The sequence below is a fragment of the Arachis ipaensis genome, chromosome B1, assembly GCF_059453495.1.
Source record: "Arachis ipaensis isolate K30076 ecotype BB chromosome B1, ASM5945349v1, whole genome shotgun sequence".
Classification (NCBI taxonomy): domain Eukaryota; kingdom Viridiplantae; phylum Streptophyta; class Magnoliopsida; order Fabales; family Fabaceae; genus Arachis; species Arachis ipaensis.
Window position 1 is genome coordinate 152,416,703 of NC_142436.1, and position 16,468 is coordinate 152,433,170.

The 16,468-nt window shown below is 33.8% G+C and overlaps 2 protein-coding genes across 4 annotated transcripts; both read right to left on the minus strand.

Annotated features, from left to right (window-relative positions):
* Positions 1-223: 223 nt before the first annotated feature.
* LOC107643580 (growth-regulating factor 4) lies at positions 224-3,100 on the minus strand. Of its 3 annotated transcripts, none has more exons than XM_088502331.1 (5): positions 3,069-3,100; positions 2,256-2,474; positions 1,669-2,164; positions 1,120-1,589; positions 224-545 (listed from the first exon to the last, which is right to left on the minus strand). In XM_088502331.1, exons 2-5 carry the CDS (start codon positions 2,452-2,454, stop codon positions 538-540), a joined length of 1,173 nt encoding a protein of 390 aa, XP_088358457.1. In that variant the 5' UTR covers positions 2,455-2,474; positions 3,069-3,100; the 3' UTR covers positions 224-537. The 3 variants fall into 3 exon arrangements, with proteins under 3 accessions (XP_088358457.1, XP_016202762.1, XP_016202770.1); XM_016347276.3 differs by lacking the exon at positions 3,069-3,100 and adding an exon at positions 2,566-2,779; XM_016347284.3 differs by lacking the exon at positions 3,069-3,100 and adding an exon at positions 2,562-2,773.
* Positions 3,101-6,728: 3,628 nt separating this feature from the next.
* Positions 6,729-14,540, minus strand: LOC107643603 (uncharacterized). The gene is made up of 20 exons (XM_016347293.2): positions 14,444-14,540; positions 14,023-14,111; positions 13,047-13,313; positions 12,626-12,826; positions 12,356-12,439; positions 12,090-12,149; positions 11,941-11,985; positions 11,548-11,747; positions 10,990-11,460; positions 10,495-10,621; positions 10,205-10,402; positions 9,972-10,058; positions 9,382-9,444; positions 8,909-8,983; positions 8,750-8,800; positions 8,347-8,424; positions 8,006-8,140; positions 7,635-7,742; positions 7,352-7,417; positions 6,729-7,168 (listed from the first exon to the last, which is right to left on the minus strand). The coding sequence occupies exons 3-20, from the start codon at positions 13,302-13,304 to the stop codon at positions 7,100-7,102; spliced, it is 2,376 nt and encodes a 791-aa protein (XP_016202779.1). The 5' UTR covers positions 13,305-13,313; positions 14,023-14,111; positions 14,444-14,540; the 3' UTR covers positions 6,729-7,099.
* Between the last annotated feature and the right edge of the window lie 1,928 nt (positions 14,541-16,468).

A 16,468-nucleotide genomic window follows, 5' to 3' on the forward strand; every position in this document is an offset into this window, starting at 1 on the left:
TATTATTATTTCTATGCTCAGAGTCAGAGGCATATGAATGAATAATTATAAAATAGTCACTTTGTCCAAAACTTATTCCTTAATCAACAGTATAATAATATTTCATATGTAATATGTTTGGGTGTTACTTTGCTTTTTGGTTTCTTAACTTTTGAGGGAGCATGAAGAACACAAAGAAAAGTGTAATTACCATAAACATGAGAAAATATGTTTGGTAGAAAGAAAGGAAGAGACACTAATAATAATAATAGCATAGAATTAGAAAAACACATAAGAAATAAGAAAGCAGTAAAGACATTAAGACATTGGATCCCTGTCATGGAGACACAAATCCACTTGAACTTCATTTACAAAACACAGGTGGAAAAACGGGGGAGCACTTGAAATTGGAATAGGAATAGATACTCTTTTCACAACCATGTCCATGTCCATGTGCAAACCCCACTCATCCTTTGCCAAAGTACATTGTTGTCCCTTTGATTCAGTCTTACTCTCACCCACATGCCAAGGGGTAGGTCCCACTTTTGAAAGCTAAGCTTAACCATCTGCATAAAATAAAAAATTCCAAGCTTTTCAGCAATCAATCCCCAGCCACAATAATAAAAGATTCAATTCAACATCATAATACCCAACACACTACATATTTAATTTTATCATTGTCTCTAATAATATCAAATATTTAGGTAGCGTTTGGCAGAGAGACAGAGACGGAAAGACTGAGACAAGAGACAGAGACTAAGAAACTAAGATACAGAGATTGAAATAAATCTCAGTATTCTGTTTGATGCAAAGTGTAAAACAGAAATTGAAACAAAAATAAAATTTTAATTTAATTTGTACAAAGAGTAAAATTGGAATTAATTAATTGAAATAAGGATATTTTAAGTATAAAATGTTATTAAAATTTCAGTTTCCATCTCTAAAAAATTTAGTCCATGTGTCCTTTTTTTATGAAATTTTAGGAACAGAAACATAAATTTTAATACCAATATCTGAACTAACAAATATGATACTGAGTCAGTCTCTCCATCTCTGTCTTAATGCCTCAAAACAAACACTAGCTTAAGCAAAGAAAAAATGGATTAAAAGAGTGAATTTGATTGCATTTAACTAACTTACCTCTAGTGTTCCTTGAAGTGAAGGTTGTGAAGTCATGAGAGGATGTGGGGATGGAAATGGAAAGCTGAGTAGTGGAAGATTTATCATCCAAATCAAGCCAGGATGAGCCTCCTCTACTCTTGTGAGGCCATTCATCGAAGAAACGATGAACGGTGGTCTTCTGATGATGTGGCTCTTCTTCTTTCCCAAGAGCCATGTAGCAACCATGATCTTGTTCTGCTTCTCTTTGCTTTGAGTTGTTGTTGTTGTTATGGTGGTGAAGCTGCAAGTAAGAGTACTCGTTGTTGTTTTCATTGGACAAGCCAGAGCAGCTCCTCTGCTTCGAAGAAGTTGAGGAGCTTATGGTGAGTGGTGTCAGCTGCCATGAATCATCCATGGACGAAGCAGAGAAGCTTCTCATTGTTCCCGAAGGTTCAGTGAAGAAAGCATGCTCATCCACCTCCTCTTTCAGCCCATAAATATACCTCTCTCTATACCAAATTAAAAAGAGAAATCACTCACCAAAACACAGAAATAGAGCATGAAAAGTGAAGTATTAGCAAGCAGTACCTGCAGTCGGTGTTGGTCTGGGTGTCAAGAAACAAAGGAGCAGCGTTGTTGTTGTCCTGAAAAGAGAAGCCAATGGAGTTGGAGGACCTTGAAGAGGGTTGGTGGTGGTAGAGGAAGGAGTGTTGGTGTTGGTGTTGATGATAAAGGTCATGATGAGAGGACAGTGATGCAGATGAGAGAGGAGAGAGAGAGTTATTGTTGTTGTTGGTGATTGATAAGATTGTTGTTGTGGTTGAAGAAGATGGAGCATGATGAGAAGAAGCAGCAGCATCATCCGTGTTGGTTGGTGCTGCTGCTGGTGATTGTTTCAAAGGTTGTTGTTGTTCCACAGGCTTTCTTGAACGGTTCTTGCCTCTGTGCATGTGCCTCTCACAGTACTTTGAATCTGGATATGCTTCCTTTGAGCATCTCCATTTTTTTCCATCGGTTCTTCTGCATCTTCCTGGTTCAGGGTCTATCTTTCTTCCCAGACCCATCTGCAGATAGTTCCATCCAACTGCATGCATAGCATACATACATGTATGTCATGACTTGAACAAGTTCATATACATATACATAGATAAGGAAGGAAAATAACAAGTACTCACGGTGTTGTGGAGGGTGGTGGTGAGGGAAGAGCCTAGAGTGGTCAAGGTGGTAGCCTCTTTTGATGGAGAAGAGGAGATCAGGGGGGATGGAGATGCCAGAAGCCATGTATTTGTAGATGAGTGCTTGGTGTTCAAGCTCTTGCCACTGTGATGGTGTGAATGGGAACCTGCTGCTCCTGCTGCTTCCACCATTCATCATCAGATCAGTTTTTTTTTTTGCTGTAAGAAGAAGAAGAAGAAGAGATGATGATTTTGATAGTAGAAAACAAATGAAGAATGAAACAGAAAAGGCTCCTGAGGCCTCACTCACTCTGCAGTAAGTAGTGGAACACAGATTCAAATAGCAGCAGAGATAGATAGATAGATAGATACTTTAATATCAGAGTTATAATAGTGTGTGTGAGGGGTTATTGCCTTATTCTATTGCTCTCTCATTACTTATTATATTTATTATTATTAGGAACCTTGGGAGGGAAGGAGGGAGAGAGAGTAGGTATATTTATTTCAGGGACCATTGGGTTACAGAATCTTCTGTACATACATAAAACTAATGGTTCTCTTTACTGACCTAGCCACCTGCATGCCTTCACAATCCTCTCTTTTTTCTTTAACACAAAATGTCTTATTTCTTAAAACACATATTATATATCAAATAAACAATTAAGTGAATCAGAGTTTGAGGGTAACATGTTGACATATATTATAATGAAGTGAATTTGATTCAATCTTAATATTTATAATGTAATATGTAGTACAAAGCAAAATTGAAGTTGTTAGAAAGAAAGAGTTATGTTTTTGTTTTCTCTCTCTTACTATGTGCTTGCTGCTCCTATTATGACTGCACCTCTCTGATGCTGGTGCTGGTGCTGCTGCAGCTACTGGTGCTTCTGCAACTAAGCTGGCTCTCTGGCAGCTCTTGTCTCTGACATCTTTACGGAAATCCATAAACTAGAAGAGAGAGAAAGAAAAAGAGGGTCTAAAGACAAAAGAGGAAATAGTTATTATTAGTATTAGTATTATTGTATTAATACATTAAAGAGTGTTGGTGTCTGAAACCAATCCCTGGTCTGAGAAGGTTGTACGGTTTTATATGAGCTTTTACTGCTACTAACTCTCATTTACTTTTTCTGTTCCTTTACCTCAGACCCCTGACCAGAACCAGAAACCAGAACCAGAACAGAACCCCCCACCCCTCCCCACTTACAATTTGACCCTTTTTCATTTGGAAAATAAATGTACCAACATCACTCACTCAGTGGTGCAGCCCAGGGGCTTCTTTGGCTCTATCATAATTCACAAAACCTCAGTCATTTTTTCTTTTTCTTTCTTTCTCTTTAACTTGTTACTGCACTAACTGGTGTATGCATATGCTGCTAACAGTTAGCTTCATTTGGTCCACTTCTGTTCATATATTTTTGTTTGATGGTAAAAATATTAATTGGATTTATCTCATCTTAGATAGTAAAACTGGTTTATTTATATTACCATTTTGTGTTGTCCTTTTGCTAGCTCTATTGGAAGAAAACAAGTTTGGTGTTCTGTTAAAAGTAAGGCTAGTTAGGTAATACTAGTACTAATGCAAATCTTGTACTTACTTACACTCTTACAGTGATTAGTGTTCAGACATTTATAACCCTTTTTTCAGTGACTTCACTGACTTAGTGTTATAACTTTGATCCTTCCGTTTACCCTGGGGGTTTCAACATCATTCTTATAGAAACACCAACACATGCTCCTAAATACACAGTAATATACTCTTTTTTTTCTTCTATGCATTATGGCAGAAAAAGGAGGACAATTTATCTGCATTACTTCACAACCAATGTGATGTAAATTATCCTTTCAATAGGATCAATTTTGGAAACAACTTGTCAACTATTTGCATAATCTAGTCTAACAAACTTGATGGATACTACTTAGCAATTGGAGAAAAACTACAATCTGAATATATATTGCAAGCAAAAACATGTTCCAAGTAAGAGTAAGAATGTCTGCTTAGGCCTTTAAGATACAAAAAAGCTAGTCAACCAAATGGGGGACATAAAAGTAAATACAATTGAATGGATTGTATTAAAATCTTGAGATCTTTAAAGGTATTGCTGTATTTTAAGTGTATGGCAGGTGAGTATAGTACAAGTTGCATTCTTCATCAATGTTTTGTATCCCCACCACTAGACCTAGCTGAACAAACACACCCTTTCTACCTTTGTACAACACCTTGCTTCATCAAACAACCAAAGAAAACAAAATTGTATGTCTTATATATCTTACTTAGGCTTCTATTACTGCTCAATAATTATATACCTTATCTTACAGGTTTTATTTAAATTTATCTTATTACTCTTTTTAAATTGTATTTAGTTTAGTTCAATTTAGAGAGATTATATAATGCATATTTTCCCTTTTTTTTTAAGGATATAAACAAATCAGTTCATTTTTGCACCTATGTTTCAGAAAAATGCTTTTTTTTATATGACAAACCTCATTGGAATGTTTTTGAGCAGTAAGGGTGAATCTAAAAAAGAGATCAAGTCTATCTTAATGGGTTGGAAGATTAATTACACTAATAAATTTCAGGATGATAAATTTAAAAAATATCTGAACATTTTTTTTTTAATTTTTATTAACTTGATGTGATGACCTCATCACTACTAACATTCTCTGCTGAAAGGCAAGTCCCAACCGAATCTGCTATGGCAATAGTACACAAGAGCATTCATTGTTCACCAAAGTTGTAGTACTGATTAATATTGAAATTTGAATTTGATGATAAAAACAAGAAATTTGATTCATAATAGCATTTATTAGATATATAGTATATAAGCTGCTCTTCAACTATTCAGCAACAGAAGCTGAAAATTGATTAGTTTGTTGAATGTTTGACTCTATCTAATACTAAATGGTTAAGAATATTTTAGCTAACTTTTAAAGAAGATAATATACATGAAAATGTTAATTAAGAATAATCAATCCTAAGAGTGAAGTTGATCAACTAAAACCAACACAACTTATGAACATGCATGTTGAGTTCACTTAGGATAGAACACAATTTTTCCCCCTTGGTGTTTAACCAAACAACACCCCATGTTTTATGATTTTATTTACTTCATATGTTTTAATTTTAAGACTGTTAGAATATCATTAGGATCAATTAGTATTATTTAGTATATCTGAATATTTATTATAGGAGATTACGTCTTTATTATTACGATTTTCTTAGTACCTATAAATATCATTTCATATTGTATCATTCCAGACAACTTGAATAGACAACTTGATTACATTCAATAATATACAAATTCTTACTCCAGTTTAGTCTCTTGTTTCTAGCAAAGACAATTATATCATTACTTTTTAAGCAAATATGGGTAATAAAGATAAGCTAGGTGAGTTTTGAATTTTTCCGTTTTAATGTTGTGTTCAAACCTCATATAAAAAGGGTGAAAAAATAAAGTGCATGGTACATGTGTGCCCCCTAGCATTACCATTATTTGTTCCACTTTATGAAAACACAGAAGCTGTGGCCTCTAATATAAGCATTGTATGCACCTTTATATTTGGCACTCTATCATAGTCAATAAAAATTCAAAGTACAAATTAATCAAAGCTACAGAAAACTACCAAGAAACAGGGACACATTTAAGAAGTTAAATAAATAAAGGAAATGGACACACCAAATGTTTTCCATTAATGTAGTAGCCAGGAGGCCAAATCCCGCTATCTTTGCTTTATCATTCTGATTTTTAATCAGCCTGAGAACTGCTATTTCCTTCAAGTTGGACCACACTTTTCAATATTATCTCAAGTGAATAGTTCTATATACTTATGACATTGTGTTTATACATTCACATTTCTCTAAGTCATTTTCAAAATAAATAAATATATAAAAATAAGAATCCCTTGAACACGGGGGCATATGCTTGTATTTAAGTGCTGCCACAGTGCTATACGTTCCAAATAAATGCTGCCCAAAAACAAAAGCCAAAAATAGTTGACATTTGGCATAATACTTGTATTATGTTATGCCACTTCAAGCAAGTTTTTTCTAGTAAAAATTTCTGAGAATATTTTCCTCTGTATCCAATCTTCACGTGATGTGCATAAAACGCCTTCCTTAACCATCAATACTATTTTCCTTAATCAGCATCTTTTCAGATAGTAAAATATTATTAGAGAAAAGGACAAATAAGTCCCTAACCTTTTGTCCCGCGGACATTTTCGTCCCTGATCATTGAAAAATACTTTTAAGTCCCTGACTTTCACAAAACTTGGACGGATCAGTCCCTCCGTCCAAATGCCTCCGTCATGGATTGATCCGTCCAAATGTCTCCGTCAATGACTAATCCGTCCAAATTTTGTAAAGGTCAAAGACTTAAAAGTATTTTTCAATGGTCAAAGACGAAAATGTCCATGAGACAAAAGGTCAGGGACCTATTTATCCTTTTCTCATATTATTAATCCAAAATAAACCCATTTCTTTTCAAAGGAATAGGGTCAAAGTTTAGATGTAATTTTTCAACAATAGAACATGATAACAGTTGGTAACTTCATCATACAAGCATAATAACAGTAAACAAAGATTGAGATATTTACATTTGAAATAAGATTCGAATCATATCTTCGATCCTACTGTAGGAAAATAACATTCATATGGAATAAAAACCTATAGAACTTTTAAGCTTGAACATATTATTTAACTGTTCATTTACATGTGCCGCATAAAGCCTTGTGAGTAAGGAATCTGAATTATATTTTAACTCAATGTAGGAAAATTGTACAACACTGAACTTGCGTTCAAGCTAGAATAAACACAATTATTCCCATGAAGCTTTGCCATTGCGTCCCTATTCTTTTTGGAAGAAAGAGAGTATAAGATCTGTATGTACGGAAAATAGCTGCGTATCCACGAAAAGCTGTAAACAACCGAAGCAACAAATGGGGGGAAATGATCAGCATTAATAATCTGAAAACAATACAATATAATGTTTGTGTGTACAAGATTAAGATGAGTTATGCATTTTAAAACAACATAATCAAGAATAGATATGCAATTTGGTAACATGGCATAAGGCATGAAGTAAGATAAAAAAGTAAACCTTCATAAAAGGCCGATCGCGGTACGGGAAAGACTCGATGAAACTCTCCTTCAAAAGCAAGGATACCTGAAGGTACAAACCACCATCTCAGATCTTCATAATATTTTACCGAAATATGATGTTTGCACAGAAGGCCAACAATTATAAAGGATGGAATACTTCAATGCATGTCTTTTCAGTAAGAACTTTGAAAAATAATATGTAATTCAATTATTGTTTCCATTTTTTGCTTCCAGAATACGTCTTTTCACTTATTAAAGGATGAATTCACAGAATTACAGACCTTATCATCATTGGATTGTACATTGGTAATTGTGTGAGAACGGATGTTATCGCAAAGTGAATCCAAGTAAGATCTTAACACAGAAAGGAACTCCTTTGCAGCTTCCACCTGTAAGGAAAACAAGTGAGAATAACAGAACATATGGAGCAACTGTTGTTAACAGTTTTACATGGAAAAAGTGGTGATAAACCAGAAATACTAAATTTTCTGACTGCACAGTATAACGAACTATTAGGAAACTAAAGAAATGTTTCTTGCAAAATGGCTCTTAAACCACTTGGTATATGCATGACTGACATCGTAGCAATAATAAAGATATTAAACCGAAAAATGGAGAATGGGAAACATTGACATCATTAAGAAAGGCACACCTGAACTTCTGTGCATTCATACACTGGCCTTCTCCTACCCGTGTAACTTTCTCCTACAAGCGTTGCATGAGAAGGACGTAAAGATGAGATTAGCTCTTTCTGTCTAGGCAGTTGTGGGATTGTTGGTGACTTCACCTGTTGCAACATAATAGTAGTTTGGTCCGTCTATCATCAAATGACTAAATGAAAAGAGAAATAATCCTAGGAGCTAAGCCACATTCGGCAATTCCTTCGATAAAGCCTTATTTTTAAGTTATAAAACACAGAAAAGGAAATTCATCCTATGCTTGATCGAGTTATTTTTTTATTAGCAGCAAGAGAGCTGCAAAAGAATGACATACCTGATTTCTATTGGCATCAACAAGAATCACATTGGTTAACTTTGACTGAATTTCACTGGTCTTGTTCTTGATACCAACCTTGAAAAATCATTTTGTAGATAGTCAGAAATCAGACAGGGTATTATAAGAAGGGTTAAGATATAAAAAAAAAAAAAAAAAAAAAAAAAAACGTTTAACATGAAACCAAATCCAAAACTACAAACTGTGGTTGCAAGTCCAACTTTATCTTTCAATATATGAAAAATTTACCAGATATAAAGAGATATATATTCATCGTCAATATATAATGCAGCAAAGTACTAAGGTTGCAATCGAACAAACAAAAAGGCAAAAGTAACCTCACTGCCTGACTTCAATTAGATATTATTCCTTAAGAAATAAAGCAGTAGGAAACATTACTCACCACGTAAGGGACAGGTGCATCCAAAAACTCGAGCATGTCATTTGGTAAAACCTAGAAAGTCATGTTCTTAGTCAATCACATATGGTGAAAAAAGAAAAAAGAATAAATAAAAATTCATAAAACTAATTCGATTTAGTGTTACAAGTAAAGGAATCAAACCGGCATTAGTAGGCTTTGCCATTGATAAGGCCGGATTAGCGGAATAACTGACAATACTGAAGCAGATAGAACTCCCTGGCATGAAAGACATGGTAAATTCATATAGAAACAAATCAAGGCAGCAAAGTTATTTCTAATATAGACTGGGATAAAATATCAGCAATTTTTGCAGTAAACTTCACTAAACCATCTCCCCGAACATAACACTGGGTGAGAAAACTAGTTGTCCATTTCATTAAACAAAGATTATAACCATTACTTTGCTAGATATGCAAAAAAATAAACCAATCTTTCATCTAAAATAAGCAGCAAAATTACTGACTCACGTCACGTGCATAATTACTAGAAATATTATTACTGTTCCCGATATATCAAGGAGCTATCAGCAAGTGAACAGTTGTGTTTCCAAAGGACAAAACAAACCAGTGGCCCAAATAACTCATTAACTCACTCCTAACTTGTAAAAGACATACCAAATTAGAACAGACAACAACTATCTGCTTCTCTAGCAGAACTCCAGCAAAGAACGTTAAAACCTGCAGAATAAGGAATGGACAGAGTCAATTAAACATTCTATCAGTTATAAAACTCTTGTACAACCAAAAATCTGGTACACCTGGATGGCAGAATTTCAACATAGTGAGAAAAGTTCCATGCTAAACTAATGCATAAAATGCAGAATTTTCCCCTCAATTTTGATTAAAGTAAAAGCCACCAAACTAATGATTAATTTCAGACCTTCACCGTAAATGTGGAAAATCTTTCAATAAAGCAATATCTCAACAAACAATAATTCGCATATAAACAAGATGTATCCAAGTCAAACATTTCAACTTTTAAAATGCATAAAGTATGTACTTGAGCTGCAACTGAAGCATAAGTCCACTCCTACCATCGAAAATAAATGGTAAGACCATAACAAATCCACCCAAAATAGTTTAACCAAACCTTCTATAGAGGGGTAAACAAGAGTCCATGTACTTGGGAGATCAAGCATGAAATTAACAACACATGGTGAGAACACTTTTAAGTCCATAAAAGCAGACCAAAGGATTAAACATACATGTTCAAGTCTCAAGGTTCCACATATGCATGCTACAGCCCATAGGGATAATGCAGTTGCCTCTTCTGCCAAAAGAGCATTATGTGCCTGTGAGGAACAAACAACCATGAAGCTGTCTTTACCATGAGCAAAGGATTACCAGACAGAATTCCGCCCAGAAGAGTCAAATCTAAATCTTAAATCAAAAGTTGAAAGGAAAAAAGTTCATTCAACCAAGTCTTACAACAACGTACATCAACTAATTTCAGATCAGGACTGCATGATTTTAGACCATCAGTTGGACCAACAAGACATAGAGCTTCCTCAGCTAGTCTATGATATTCCAAGGGATGCAGGTGTTCCAAAGGATGAAATCTAACTGCCAAGCCCCTTGCAGGGCAAGGTAATCGATAATACTCGCTTATAATCTGTAGTGGTCCATGATTATTTTCCTGGTAATTGGAAAAATATCATCAGGTATAAACTATTACCACAACAGATCAGATAACAGTACCAGTACCAGATGCATAGAAAAACTACAAACCTTGGCCCATTCAAGAATATCATTTAAGTCACTTGAATCCTCTTGGCCAGAGGATGACGCTTCCTCTGTCTCGTTATCATCAGCATCACTCCTGAAATTTCTATCTTCACAAGGTGAGCCCTGAAAACTGCAAAGGGGAGATTATACATTTGAGATGCATTACTTTGAAGAAAGTAATAACAATTTGATTGAGGACACTACAAAGCCCTCACAAGTCTAAAGATAGCCAAACTACATGCAAATATTATCAGTTTTGGGGGGGATAAATCAAGAAAACTAGAAGAAAGAAATAAGGAATGCAAAAGATATATATATATATATATATATATATATATATATAAGCAAGAAGAAACAAGCTATTCAATGTAGACAAAGCAATCCAATTGATAGGAAAATAAAATGAAAAATAACATACAAAGCGAGGATTGCACTCATTCTGCATGTCAATGAAGGAGATTCCCAGAAACAACAGTAATAAGGTTCAGGGCCATGTACCTGCAGGAAGATTCTGAGCTTTCATACTGGCAATAGCGCAGAAGTGGCAATAGAGCATTGGGTAAATGCTTATCTTCTGAGTGTTTGTTGGTTGCAAAAGCATCTGTATACTGATCACCGTCTTCTGAATATGTAGGGCCCGATTCTTCTTTGGCCATTGCCCTTCCAGTTTCAGGATCAGTTGGTTCAACAATCTCATAACTGATTCTCTCGTAAATCTGCAGTTCCCCGTTAACCATTTGATGCTCTGGATGAGCATCACCCACAATATTTTCAGGCGAAGACCTTCTTAAGCTTGACTCAGAAATCATTGGACTTCCATCAAGTTTGCCTTCCATTGGCCCATCACTCACTAACATGTGCTCAAAATTACCATCTGAGTTTTCATCCTCAGAGTTACCATCAAAAGATTCAAAACTTAAATCTCCAATACTTTTCGTCAACCGATCCAGCCTCTCTTGTGTGAAGATGCTTCAGAGATATTAATAGAACAAAGTGAGCAAAAATGGTAAAATCATATGTAGAATGCTTACCGATAGACCCATTAAATAAACCTACCTTTGTAAAACACCAAAGTGCAATTCAAAAAATGGGAGCCTTGAAAGAATGCAGTAACATCTCTGTGTGGTTAATATATGACGTCTCGAAGAAGAAAAAGGTGGTTGTTTATCAGAAATCAGAGAAAGCAATCCAGAGGGCTTATGAACTAGTTCTTCAACTAAGACACAACACCCATAAAGCGTTGAATGGTCTGCACCCTACAAAGTTGAAGGAAGGAAAAAGAAGAATTTCAAACATCATGAACATGGCAACAAGTACAATGCAGAAATAAATAAATAAGGAAAGGCATTCTTTTCCCCATCTTAACTATATGTAGAATAAATTCCTACATATAATTTAGCACATGGTTTGAAAAGGCTGCCTTTGTTAAAATAGGATAGCTTCACACACCTGTAACCTGAACACAAATGACAGATCCCTTTGTTTGATATGTTCCTGCAATATACAAGCAGAATACTTGTTATCAATGTGAACATCCAACTGAAACTAAAAATGATGCTAAAACTAATATTAATGTCAGTATTGCATAGCACAAATACCTGCCCAAAAAGAATTTCATTCAACTCACTCATGGATGGGGTTCTCTCAATAGCACGGACCTATAACCGAAACCAAAAACATTGAAACATAACTAAATGATCATATGAACATTAAGAAAGTGTAGGTCGAACAAGTAGAAGACTTTATTACTATTCACTGTACAAATACATGTATAAACAACTATTGTTGCCGAGAGTTTAAATACAAGTAAGAATATCATTAGTTGTTGATATAAAGATAAAAGTTCATTAAGCATACACCTAACCTCCAATCCTCCAGGGAAGCAGAAAGAGAGAAGATCCTTGCTTTTAAGAGGCAGCTTTTTTTCAGGAGGATATACAAATAAAACCTGGAAAAACTTGAATATGAGTGCTAAAGGTACTGAGATGGTTAAAAAATACAATCATCAATAAAAATTCTGGTGATCATAAAAGTAAAAACTGAAATGATAATACATGAACACTAGAACAAGTAGCACTGGCAATGAGAATTAAAAAAGTACAATAATTCAATCTCTGCTACAAAAATCCACAACCTGAGGTTCAATATTGGGCTCTATATTGGGTTCTATACGGGATTGATTCTGATAACCAAGTGCACTTCTCAATTTTCCCGGGCTTTCAATTTTTCTATCAACATATTGCCTTCGCAGTGCCTGAACATCACAATTTGGATGAAGTCCCACAACCACCATGCTTTCAAACAGCTGTGAAGGCTCCTTCCAAGATCTGTGGTCCTGCGAGCTCAAAAGAGGCAAGATTTAATGGCACAGCAAAGAGTTGTGAGCAAAGATGCAACGGTTTAAAGTGAAACAAACGGAAACAAGCATTCAAACCAAGTTCCAGAGATAATACGATAATAAGAAGCATGAGCTTTGTTTAATTGTTATACTCAAAAGCCTAGAAGGAAAATGTAATTCTGGTATACTGAAGTCAAAACCCAATTCTGTAACATACAGTGTGTTGCAATTGAAAGTTTGCAGCCCATTGACGCTTCAAACTAGTCAGGATTTCTGGATTGTAATACGCATTTTTAGAATCAGGAGAGCGTGAAAATCCCTTTATCATCTTTGTAACTTGATTATGTAGCCTCTGAAATTGGCTGCCACCAGTATCATCTTTCAAAGTTGGAGAACTAACAGCAGCAGCAACAGCCCTAGCCACTTCACCCCAACTAGGACTAGCTGACTCTTCCTCCTTTGCTATGCCAGTCATTGTTCTTTCCTAATCATGATAAGCAATGACAGAAAATCAGATAAACAATTTGTCAGAAGTCAGAGTATTCATTATGAAACAATGTTATGCTTGAACTTCACATTTATCTGGTAGTCACATGAACATTAGAAAACTTTACTTGAACTGACTAAACTTGCCATTAGCAAGATGTTTTGCTCATTAGTATTAGCAGCAATTGCACCAACTGAATTAAAAAAAAAAAAAATTTCCATACATAATTAAAAAATAATAATCAAAATTAAAAAACCCTGGACTTTGCATATACTTAGGCCACATCCAATGATTCAATTTCCCTTTTTCCCCCATGTCGCTCATTAAAAGATGTTAGGTAAACCTAAAAAACTTCCCCCCACAATAAAGAATCCTAATTATTTAAAAGATTTGTTTTCAGCCCAAAGAGCATATAGTATCCGATCACAGTCATAGTAAAAAATCGGATTTTTCACGTTCTGCTCTGAAAAACACAGATTAAGTATACGCGATGCGCATCGAATTAAACCAAAACACAGAGAAAAATAAAGTTCGATAGAAGCTTCTTCTTCTTATTATTATTATATATATAAGGTACAGTAACCCAGAAAAAAGCACACAAAAAATCTAATTGAGCATATATGCAGCTGAAACTGGAAACAGTAAAAGTTAGATAGATGAAATAAATGAATTATTAACGAAAGAAGAAGAAGAAGAGTAAGCTGACCTGGAAGCTGGAAAATTAAAAGGAAGAGGAAGAAGGAAAATTATAGAGAGATGTTGAGGCGGCCTTTAGCGAAGATGTTGAGGTCTTGGCTTTAACGGAGGAACAAAAGTAAGATTAAAGCTTAATTAATTATTAATCAGCTTCTTCAAGTAGTGTGAAATAATAAATAATTAAATAAATAAATAGTGGTATTAGATTTAGGAATAACCGAGGGAGCAGAACCTAAAAAAAAAAAAAAGGGAAATAATAATATTAATTTGAGTGTGAGCAGCGGCAGCGGAGAAGCCTTGTGGTTGTCGAAATAATAATAAAACGACAAAGTGGGAGGAAGAGAAGAGAAGAGATGAGATGCAGCAGAAAGAAAGAAAGAGAAGGAGGCTATGTTTTGTTTTGTTTTGTTTTGGGAGGTAGCGTTACATACAGTTTCTGGTTCTGCTCGCAGTCGCAGCTGACTAGTGAGTAGTGACTAGGGACTACTACTTGGTTCCCCTTCCTTTCTCTCTCTACTCACATTCTTCTTTCTTTCTTTCTTTTCCTCTACTACTCTCTAATTTGGGATTTTTTTCAGAAATAAATTAAAAAAATATTATTTTTAAAAACAAATTATTTTAATTTTAATTTTTAAAATATTTTTTTTTTTTGGTTTAGTATGAATTTGGGAGTGACCAACTTTTATAATTTTATAGAGTCTCTTGTTATATTAAACTAGGTGTACTACTAGGTGTATTGTTCTTTTTTTTTAGGACCAACTAGAAAAGACAAAGACTAATTTCTTATGAATTTGAATTTTATTTAAAAATTTATTATATTACGTATATAAAATAAAATTTAAATCTTTAATATTTATTTAAGTAGACGAATAAGATGATATCAATAGTAATTTGTTTCTCGTATTATTTTTGGGTAAAGCATTAAATTGGTCCTCTACGTTAGCATAATTTTGTTTTGGTCTTTTAAGTTTAAAGTGTTCTATTTGAATTTAAAAAAGTTTTATTTAGCTTCAATTTAGTCCCACCGTGAGGTCAAAGATAAATAATTAACGGAATGTCCCACATGACAGTAATACAAGAATAAGATCGATAATTTGGAGAACAAATACAAGTTCTTGAGGCACAAAATAAACCGTGGATGTATCAATATATTTATTTATCGTTTTTCTTACAATTTAAATGAAATATTTTTTATAGAACTAAAGAGAAAGATAAATAAATGTATTGATGCATCTAAGGTTGATTTTGTGTCTTTAGAACTTGTACTTGTTCTCCAGATTATCGACCTTATTCTTGTACTACTGTTATGCAGGACATTTTATTAATTATTTAGCTTTGACCTTATGTGAGACTAAATTGAAGATAAATGAAACTTTTTTTTGATAAATATGACACTTTAAATCTTAAGGATCAGAATAAGATTATGTTCGAATATAAACGACCAATTTAATACTTTATCCTATTATTTTTCTTTCTTTTTTAATTTTCAATTTCGCTTCTCTTTTCAACTTTTAAAACCAAAAATCTAACAAAATAAGGATTCATCATGAATAATTATAACAATAGATTTATATATCTATTTTGATTTTTTCACAACTTGTTTCATATTAATTTTAGACTCCATAAATTCATCACAAAGTTTTTGAAAAACTACCTATTCTATTACTCTAATTTATCTTTACAAAATAAGATTTAAAAATATATATATATTATAATTATTTTGGTTAAAGAAAATCTAAAATTTAATATAATTATGCAAGATTATAAATTACACTGAAATTGAACTCCTAAAAGCATATAATAATATTGTTAATTATTATAGTTAAATACGATGACCATTTAATTATAATTAAATAATTAGAAACAAAAAAAAAAGATTACTTTTTTACACTTAATAATAAATTGATTAATGGACGGTGGCGAGTGACAGAAGGGTGGCTCAGGATGACGCTTTGCGTATAAATACATGCAACTTAAAGTCTTAGACATACGGTAGGGGATGAAGATAGTCTCCAACTTTTCTTATAGATGATGATAACGATAATATTATTTTGGTCAAATCGGAGAAGCCTAATCCTCCCTATTAATTTAATTAATTAAAATATGCCGTTCCACTTAAAATAAAATTAAATCATAAAAGAAGAGAGACGGAGACCTAACCTAACAAGGTTGGTGTATGTAGTAGTATATTAATTTTAAGAGTAAAGTATTCTTTTTGTGATTTTGTTCCAATGTTTGGAGTGAATTCTATTTGTATTTTTAACGTTTAAATTATTCTATTTGTATTTCTAATATTTATAAAAGTGATTCAATGTTATCCTGCCGTCAATTACACATCATGAACGCCTTTAGTTTGAGTTTTAAAAATCTCTTTCTTGAAGTTAGAACACAAATGTCTGGGATAGAATCGATGATTTACTCCAAAAAATAGCTCATCAAATGTTGAAACTAATTCT